This window comes from Pelmatolapia mariae, linkage group LG3_W (genome assembly GCF_036321145.2).
Source record: "Pelmatolapia mariae isolate MD_Pm_ZW linkage group LG3_W, Pm_UMD_F_2, whole genome shotgun sequence".
NCBI classification, from domain to species: domain Eukaryota; kingdom Metazoa; phylum Chordata; class Actinopteri; order Cichliformes; family Cichlidae; genus Pelmatolapia; species Pelmatolapia mariae.
The window spans coordinates 94167327-94177292 of NC_086229.1; the positions used below are offsets into that span (position 1 = coordinate 94167327).

At 37.6% G+C, this 9966-nt stretch overlaps 1 protein-coding gene across 1 annotated transcript; it reads right to left on the reverse strand.

Moving 5' to 3' along the window:
* Window positions 1-3022: 3022 nt before the first annotated feature.
* serpine1 (serpin peptidase inhibitor, clade E (nexin, plasminogen activator inhibitor type 1), member 1) lies at window positions 3023-7624 on the reverse strand. Its single transcript, XM_063466090.1, has 9 exons — window positions 7556-7624; window positions 6518-6756; window positions 6014-6238; window positions 5708-5902; window positions 5406-5604; window positions 5186-5286; window positions 4032-4118; window positions 3568-3651; window positions 3023-3482 (listed from the first exon to the last, which is right to left on the reverse strand). The coding sequence occupies exons 2-9, from the start codon at window positions 6753-6755 to the stop codon at window positions 3439-3441; spliced, it is 1173 nt and encodes a 390-aa protein (XP_063322160.1). The 5' UTR covers window position 6756; window positions 7556-7624; the 3' UTR covers window positions 3023-3438.
* Window positions 7625-9966: the final 2342 nt, after the last annotated feature.

Below are 9966 nucleotides of genomic sequence, written 5' to 3' on the forward strand. Positions count from 1 at the left end.
TTTAAAGTGTATCAAGTTTAGTGTTACATCCTCACCGTGTGTGACTGCGGATACTGACTCCCCGGTAAAGAAAAAAAAGAGAATCTCCGTAACGGTAGGATTTTTCATCATCATCATTCATTAAACACCGAAAAAACCCAGGTTTCTCTTCAGCTTTGTAGCCATGCTTACAAAAGGTGCTGAGTCAAGCATTCCTTTAACTTCATTAATTAAAAAAAAAGAAATTTTATCTATTGAAGAACAAATATTTAAAACCATAGACATATCATTATTTTTAAGCTACTTTAAATGTCATTTATATTTATTTAGACTCATTCACTTCAACTAATCTGTCTGAAATAACTTTAGTAATCGCTTCCTCCAGGTCATCAACATGTCCATTAGACCACATTACCCGTTCTTACCAACTGCTCAAATTATTACAATTAGTAAATGCTTTAATCTTAAATATGATCATCTATCTCTATTATAGGCTATGTGCAATTAAGGTGGCAATCATTAAACTATTACTTAAAAAGCAGTCACTTGACCCAGCTGTCTTAGGTCATTATTGACCACTCTCCAGCACTCCTTTTATCTCAAAAATTCTTGAAAGAGTTGTCAAACAGCTAACAGATCATCTGCAGAGGAATGGTCTATTAAAAGAGTTCCAGTCAGGTTTCAGAGTTCATCACAGCACAGAAACAGCTTTAGTGAAGGTTACAAATCCCTTCCTATATGGGCTCTGACCATGGACTCATCTCTGTGCTTGTTCTGCAAGACCTCAGTCCATCGTTGATACTGTTGACCGCAGTATTTTATTACAGAGATTAGAGCATGCCGTAGGTTTTAAAGTATGTCACTGTAGGGCTTTGAATGATATCTGTCTGATAGACTCCGTTTTTGTTTTTTTCTTCATGTAAATGGAGAGTCCTCTTTACACACTAAGTTTAATTATCCAGTCTTTAAGTGATGACGGGATGAACCCTGCTTCTGGGTAAAAAACTACTCTGCGTTTAATAAGGCTGTTGTGTTTTTAAAATGTTAAATTTTTTTCTCTTTGTTCTGAACTTCGGCACCCCTAAAAAGCGGGGTGGCTTTTTAGGGACTTGTGCTCAGTTGGTAGAGCAGGTCAGATACTAACCGGAAAGTTGGTGGTTCGATCCCAGGCTCCTCCTCTCAGTGATGCCGCAGTGTTCGTTTGAGTTTGGGACCTGAAGCGGAGTTTGGACCCCAAAACAGCTAATGATGTCAGACTTAAAGACCGGATTGAGTTCCACATGGTTCTGTGCTAAGACCAATTCTGTTTACATTATTCAAGCTTTGGGTAGTATCATTTGAAGTCACAGTATACATTTTCATCGCTACCAGATGACACAACATGGTGTCTAACCAGATACTTAGTATCTAAATATGATGGGATGCAGTCTTCAGCTTTTAGGCCTTCTTTTCTAAAGTATATAGTTAGTGCTTGATCTGGTAACTCTAAGTCCTTCCTTCTTTAGACCTAGACTGCTGCAGGCTTCCTGTGATGCACGGACTGTTTCTTTGTCTTCACTTACCTTTTTCACATGTGTAACTTGCTAACTTAGCTCTGTAGAGTCAGTGTTAAACACCTGGAATGCACAGAGTTGATTGGTTAAGTGGTATGATGTGGTATGGCTTAGCTTCCATCCAATTAGTCTGTGCATTTCTGCAGCCACTGAACCACTATCATAAAGACCAGAATAGCTGAACCAGTTAAAAATAGAAGTGCCCTCCCTGGTGTTAAATCATAAACTTCTGTTTTGGCTGTAGGTCTGGGTCCATATGGGACAGCCTGTGGGTCTGGATCTGGACCGTGGTCCACATGTTAGTGGCCTCTGCTATAGAGGTTACACAGGTAGTCCAACTCCTCCAGGATGCTACATTAATATGTATCATTGACAGAAGGTTTTGCTGTGTCTCCCAGCATAGTCTCAAAGCATGAAGGAGATTCTTACAGAACCGCTCCTTTGTCACAGTAGGAACAGAATTAACCATTTTTGGAGATTCTTTGAATTCAGCCCTCTGTAGGTTGAAAATGTTAATTTCCAGTGAACATTGTGGCATCTTTTCATTCCCAACAGATCGCACATTACATATTAGTATAGATATATAGCACTTTTTTTTTCTTATCAAGATCTAATATGTTTTCTAAGTTCCTTTAATTATTTTTTCAGCAGTATATATATAGCTAAGAGCATGCTAAGAAAATGGGAAATAGGGGCAGCGATTTATTGAAATGGAAGTCAGTACATGGTGTCACCACTTTTATTCTTTAACACAGTTTGAACTCTCATAGGCAAGATTTGTGATTTCTTTAATTGCTCTTCAGGAATAATCTCTAGATTTCTTAAAGGACATTTTGAAGCTCTGCTTTGGCTGTTTTTTGGCTGTTCTGTGTCAAGATAATCCCACACAGATTCAATAATGTTGAAGTGCAGGCTCTCAAAGTGTTCCATTGGGTGTTTATCTATGCTTTTTAATGCTTTGGCGGCGTGTTTGGGATCATATGATGCTGAAAAATGAAGACCTCCTCCACTCATTTTCACTCCAGTTCTTGTGTAATGTTTCCCCTTCTTAAGAATGGCTTCCTGACAGGTTTTCTTTGGTTTGGCGAATCAGTTTCGGGACCCCACCCCACCCTATATACTGTTCATCTACTGTAGATATATACAGATTTTTTTAGACATGCTTTTGTCTTCCACTTGTCTAGTTTCCTCAAACACTACACACCATGCTAGGTGTTCAGGTTTTCAGCTAATACCTATTTTGCAGCTTAATAGTACAAAAATGCTTTTTTATGCCAAGCTTATCTTTGGCAGATTTAACTAAAGAAATGGGAACTAATATTTCTGTTATATGTAGACACTATACTGATTTGTTAGGTGCCTTTTGATGCTTGAGTCAGGGGGAGAACAGAAAAAGTCAATGTTAACCTTTCAAAGAACTCCTCAAAGACTGCAACATTGTAAAAAAATATAGTAGTTTAATAAATATAAGCATAGTAACAGAAATAAAAATGTAAGAACAGAACAAACAAAAAATATGAAATATATTTTTTAACAATAATAATATTAAAATAAAACTATTTCTAAATACTAATGCATCAGCGTCCCTCCCTTTCAATTAAATCAATATCTTTTGTATCAGAAACAGGTGAAATACCTCATATGTTCACTTTCCTTTATATCACAATATGTTTTATCAGCCAGAAACATTCAGAGAAATAAATAATCTATAAAGAAATATATTTATATATTTTTTACCAAAATCTTTTTCAATAATGTTGTAAATAAACCTTCCAGTGATTTAGTTTGCAGTTTCAAATATGTCATCTGACTTAAGTAGTATATGTCAGATATGCCATCCACTGTATGGTCATTATGTGGAATTTTAGTAGTCTCACGCAGGGGAATGAAAGGTTTTCCGAGTGGGTTACTGTTGAGGCTGGTTGAACTGACCCATGAAAAGAACAGCACCTAAACATAAAAGGGAGAACATTAGAGAGCCACTCTACCAATCAGCAGTGTGGTATTGTAAAATTGTATTCTAGTGAAAGGTTACCTGTGAGTTTGTGCTGGATAAGGAAAAGGAAAGGTCGGTCTAGAGTGATCTCCTCTACTGCCATACGAGAAAACATGACAGCAGCTAACAGGACAATGAAAAAGAAAGGGGGGGGGGGGGGGGGGGGGGGTCAGTGTTGGGTTCATGTGGGGACCCCATTTGGACCCCTTACATTATCTTCAAAGAGTTCTCCTGATACATTTTTTTTTGTTGAAAAGTATTTGTTACAATTTGATTAATCACAAAATCTGATTAAAATATTTTCTCTGTGTCTATAAATCAATATCTAAAAATGACATTAAGAACTCTGCTTCTGTTGCCTATTTTCAATAGGCAATTGAATTTTTAGCAATTCAATTTTAGCTTACATCATATTATGTTCCATACTACCATAAAACCATAAAAAATCAATTATATCACCTGTGCCACAAATAAATATATATAGACTTGAGAAATGAGGGTACCTGTTGATGCTGCTCCTTTGGTTCCCTCTTCATTCACCTCAATTTTCAGTTTTTGCAGGACCTTTGAAACACACAGCCTTTGATCCACTAGAGGGAAAAACACACAACAAACAAATGAATAAATAAAGAAAAAAACAATTACATAAAATATGTTTGTTTTTTTCATTATGTTGCTTTTTTTTAAAACCTTAATTTTTTTTATCTGCTTATTTATAATCCATCATTAAGGCTTAAAATGCTTCAATTTTAAATATGGACCGTCTTTATTGACACACAGGCTTTTAAGGTGGTTTTAATGAACCCATTACTTCGAAAAGATTGTATTTATTTTTATTAATATATATATATATATATATATATATATATATATATATATATATAGATATATATAGATATGTGTGTGTGTGTGTGTGTGTATATATATATATCTATATATATATATATATATATATATATATATATATATATATATATATATATATATATATATATATATATAGATAGATATATATCTTGAAAGAACAGTTATTAAAAAAAATGAGTGATCATCTCTGAAAGACTGGTTTATTTCAAAAGCTCCAGTCAGGATTAAGAGTGCATCATAGCACAGAAACAGCTTTGATGGTCATGAATTATCTTCTCATGGCCTCTGACAGTGGACTCATCTGTTTGTTTGTCCTGCTGGACCTCATTAAAACACCATTCGTGTTAAACAGTTCAGTTGTTTGAATTCTATCTGTAACACACTCCAATTTGTTCATATAACAACACAGTACACTCATGACTCCAAGTTTGTAAGGAATCTTGGAGTCATTCCTGACCAGGATATGTCAGTCAGTGTAAACAGTAAATAAACTGGTTCTTATATAGAACTGTTCTATCTACCCGAGCAGTCACAGTGCTTTATACAACTTGTCTCATTTACACCATTCATATGCTTAAGTGCTTTCTATCTAACATTCACACTTAATTATACTCCAGTGGATGCATCGGAGAGCAACTTGGGGTTAGTATCTTGCCTGAGGATATTTGGCATACAGACTGGGGCAGCTAGGGATCAAACCTCCAACTTTCTGATTGGTAGATGACCTGCTGCACCTCGGGAACTACACCTACCCCCGAGAGGTGAACATTTAACAAAAAGGTTGACTTACAGGTGATGCGTGTGAAGTCTGCAGTAGCTGGGTTGAAGATGTCTCCTAGTCCCATGTTAACTAGTGCAGTCTTCAGATTCACCTCGGAGTCCAGAGTAAACCTTCAAAACACCAGTCTTTCAGTTTCTTGTGTTTTCTTTAGGCTGATAGCCTTGTGATAATCAATATGAATCATTATAATTTATTGTTAGCTCCAAAGATACACTCTGACCACTCTTACCTAGGCAAGGCCAGCTGCCTCCTGACATTCCTCAGCTCTGTCCTCCACTGTCGGATCTTCTGGCTGCTCAGATCTGCACTGAGCATGCTCAGAGGAACTTCAGGCTCAAAGGGAGACACCAAGAGCATGCTCAGTAAGTCGCCCTCATATGGGACCTCAATCACATCGTAATCCACTCCATCAGCGGTTACAAACTCTCCTGTTAATTGAGGGGAAAAGAAAGGCCTTAATGAGTAAATGCAGATAGAGACCTTTGTCATCTGTGGAACCGTTTGATAAACAAGTGCAACGACGTGGCTCACCGTAGTTGAAGCGGTTGGTGATTGTCATCATGTGGACTGGCACAGTGCTGCCATTAGCACAGTGGAACATCCTCTCCTGTGTCAGTTTTGGGTCAAAGGGAATTTTCCAGCGCCCCTGGAAGTGAAGCGCATTAAGGAGGACGAGGCGGGTCTGATCAGTCAGAGATCCTGACTGCAAGAATTCAGGGATAAGACCTGCAGAAGAGATGACCAAACGATTTCAAAGATGGACACAAAGATAGACGTCAGCAGACATCAAAGCTGATGGAGGTTTCAGACGAGTTTGAGTCTGCTATATGAATATACCTGCAGTGTGATCTGAGACCCATGCATTGATAATGCTGATGGCTTGGTCTGGCTTCGTGAAGTCCACCTGGTGAGGGTGGGTCTTGAAGGCCTTGGCCAAGGTCCGGTGATATCTCTTCTCCAGATTCATCTTCCTCTCCACCATCACCCCGTTGGCTATTTCTACCCCTTCCTCAGTGGACAGGCCCTGCTGCAGAAGCCACTGCTGCCGAAGCATCCCTCGCTCTGTGGGACGAAACCATAAGAGTTTTGTTTTTCATGGTTATGGTCTTGACATGCTCTAGTCTACCAAAGTCACAAAACTACCATTTTTTTAAAAAAAAAATCTTTCTTTAACTTAGTTACAAACTTCCTTTTGCAAACGTTACAGTATGTGTAAACACTAAATAGTGCCATATTGTTGTCCTGATGCTAAAAACTTTATAGATATATTCTCATTATTTCCTGTAACCTGTTCCTGTTGCTTCAGTCCCACTTTGTTGTCTGGAGCTATATGTCACTCACCTCGCAGAGAAAACCCCATAGCTGTAGTTAAGGCCTTGCTGGTGTTTCCATTTGCACCAAGCTGAGCCATGGCCAGAACAGAGGCCACACCATATGGGGACAAGACCACATTCTTGTCTGTAGACCCCTGGGCCAACTGGTAGAAGACCTTCAGCCCAAAATCAGTCTGCTTATCCTGCAGAGAACTCAGTCCCACTCTGCTCAGAGCCAGCACCAGGAAAATATATACACAAAGCATTCTGGAAAAGAAAAAATAGAATTTCATCAAATATGAATAGTGGTGATTCAGTATGCAGCAGACACCTCTGTATCTGACACCTGCAAGTATAACCTTTCTTCTCAAACAGCTTTTCTCGCAGTGATTGTACACTACATCACTAAAACTGATACATTCTTTAGAAATAGATATTGTATCCATTTAAAGAGGAGTGGATTTTTGTTTAACCTCGTGTCTGTAGATCCTTCTGATTCTTAGTAAGAAACTGCACTGGATTACACAATGGTACAGAGAAAGGTTAAAGAGCTGTCAAAAGTTGGCCATAAAATGATGTCTTAAAATTATGACTGTAAAAACTTGCATACAGAAAGGTTCAAGCAAAGAGTATGAAAATAAATAACGACAGAAAGAAAATGTGTTAAACTAGCCACGACTGGTAGATGTAAAAAAACAAAACAGAAATGAATATATTAGTCCACTTCTAGTGTAGATTTCATTCTTCTAACTGTGCTTCAGTCAAACACTGACTCAGGATAATGAGATTTAATAATAATAAATCAGGATAGGATTTATAACAGATTCAGTTTGTTCTTAGGAACTGAATGTAAGTCAAAATAATAGACATCTGTATTAACAAAAGCTGTGCACATGTGTGATTGATGATGTAATTTATGGATGCGTACAGGATCAACTGAAAACTACTCAAGAGGCTAAATGACACTTTATTGTATTAAATAACAATGTCCCTTCTAATTCCTTGTAATGCTGTGTGTGGCTGTACGTATAAGCTAAAGTCTGAACTGTCAGGTTCAGGTCCTTACCTTGTAGCTGAGGTGTGTCCAGTGTAGTATTTCAGATCCCTGTTTGTTCAGGTTGGGTCTTCTCTGCTGGTCCCTGAGTTTGAAACACTGACAGCGGTTTGCCTATTTATACTAAAAGACTGCCCCCCTCCTACGCACACACATAAACACACAAAGTGTTGGAGACGATGATGTCATCTGACACTGTCTGGACAGACTTCCTTTTCATGAACACACATGTCCACTCACCCTCCCTCTCACTTTTTTCCCTGTCTCTTTTTCCGAGTTATCGTTGAGGATATGGAAAGTCACTTAACTCTTTCCCCACACGGACACACACACATTAGTGTGTCCTTCCTGCTCATGCTGGAGCAGTTAGTCAGAGGTGAATGCACAGCAATGTTTCTTAATCACTGATTTTTTAGAATGTCTGGTTGTAATAAATATTGCTGGCTGACAGGCAAGTGCTGCACTCTCGAATGCTCTGCATTTTTCTACAGGAAATATGGCGTGGAAGTAAATGTGCTATCTGTTATTTGTTTTTCTTTGGAAGGCTATTTTTGACTTCTTTTAACCTGTCACAGGTTAAAAACATATGTAATCCAGTGCTGCAGTGAGTGGTATACATGCTCATGTGCTCTCACTTTGGGTGGGGATGCATCAGAATTCCAAATTTGGTCACAACTTTTAACATTCCTTATCCCACTACTCACCAAGCATCTGGTAGACAGGACAGAGAGTTGCATTTTACACACTTTTTCCGAGTCTATCTACTGAAGCTTGTGGCAGGCTAACAAAATGTAATTGAAGCCACTTGTTATATAGAAAAAAGCAAAACCAAAGAGCTTCCTGGACCTGATTTTGTTATGGAGTGTTTAAATTTCCATTACTAAGAAACAAAGAAACAAAAAGGACTAGAAGATGTTAAAACACTGCAGATACCCAGGAAACACAGAAACTACCAAACTGCATCCCTTAATCATTAGAATACAGTGTCAACAATTTTTCCTAAGAAGTAGGACCAAAACCATCTGTGGATTATTCAGAGTAACAGAAACATAAGAATCACCAAAAACACAAACTAAGCATAAAATAAATAAATAAAAATGGATGCAACAGCTTAGAATACCAGGAAAAAATGAGATAGATTAAAAGGAAAACCCCGAACTCCACTTTCAGTGCTGTCTGTGAACAAGCACTGCTATTTATTTTGTTTTCATCTGTTTCTGGCTCACTTGTGTTAACTTCTATAATTGTGACCTCTCATAGCATTGAATGAAACACAAAATTGCAGCTGATATTTTATTCTTAATCATTTGTACCTGCTTTGTATTTAAGGTGAACAGATGTTGTGCTGCTGGAACCATCGTTTCTGCGAGGGGACCTTATAAAACAAGCTGCATTCACACAAGCTGTTTCATCCTTGAGAGCTTTTCTGTCTAACATTCACTCACATTCTGATGGATGCACTGGGGGAACTCGGGTTAGTATCTTGTCAAAGTATTTTTGACATGCAAACTGAAGCATCCAGGGATCAAACCACCAACCTACTGATAAGTAGATGATTTACCTCTTTAGTTATACTCAGACTGAAGAGATTTGCAAATGTATTTTCATGAATACCTTATTAAAAGAGAAAATCAGTTTAAACTAGTTCACCTTATATAAAACATTCAAAATAATTCCAAAGAAAAATACAAACCTAGGCTACAAATTTTAATGACAAGGTTTGGGAACCAGATCTTTCTTTCTTCTAAGATAACTGAGACTTTGACAAATGTTTATGGCCATTGACAGTGTCTGGTATTTTTTGCCTTGGCTTTTAAATAGATGTAGTTTTCTGTCTTCAAAATACACCAAATTTGATTATTAAGCCAGAGAAGCTCCCACTACTAATACCCTGGGAATGTGACACAGCCACAACAGTGAACAACAAAAGTGAACAATGGGATGAGTCAGTTATCAAGCCCTTGGGATCACCACCGTTATTTTTACACATTATGCTGTTTTTGCTTTAGACAATGTTTCCTAAAATATAAAGATGCATCAACACATCTGGTTACTGTAACTTGGCAAAAGCCCCCACAACCCCTGAGGATTTGGTACATTCCATGTAAGGCTGTGACTGGAAATTTGGTTTGTACACCCACTCAGTTCTCTGTGAGAGAAAACAAGAATGAACTGTTGCCAAGACAGCAAATAACATCACACACTGACTCTTAGTTTTGTTATTGCTTAGCTATTGATTTGTATTTATTCCCAAGTATTTTTGTCCTAGTTATTGGGTTTATTTGTTCCATCTGTGTTTGGGGCTTGTCCTTCTGTATCACTTTCTCTATAGTTAATTTATTTATATATCCATGTTTCTCTATTTAGTTATAAGTCTTATTTCCTGTTTTATTTTGACAGTTATTTTTCTCTTGTGCTTAGTT

Coding starts and splice junctions, on each gene's coding strand:
- serpine1 (XM_063466090.1), bottom strand. CDS start 6,755: ATGCTTTGTGTATATATTTTCCTGGTGCTGGCTCTGAGCAGAGTGGGA. Junction 5,287..5,405: donor AGGCAGCTGGCCTTGCCTAG/GTAAGAGTGGTC, acceptor GGTGTTTTGAAG/GTTTACTCTGGACTCCGAGG. Junction 4,119..5,185: donor AGACTTCACACGCATCACCT/GTAAGTCAACCT, acceptor TTTTCCCTCTAG/TGGATCAAAGGCTGTGTGTT.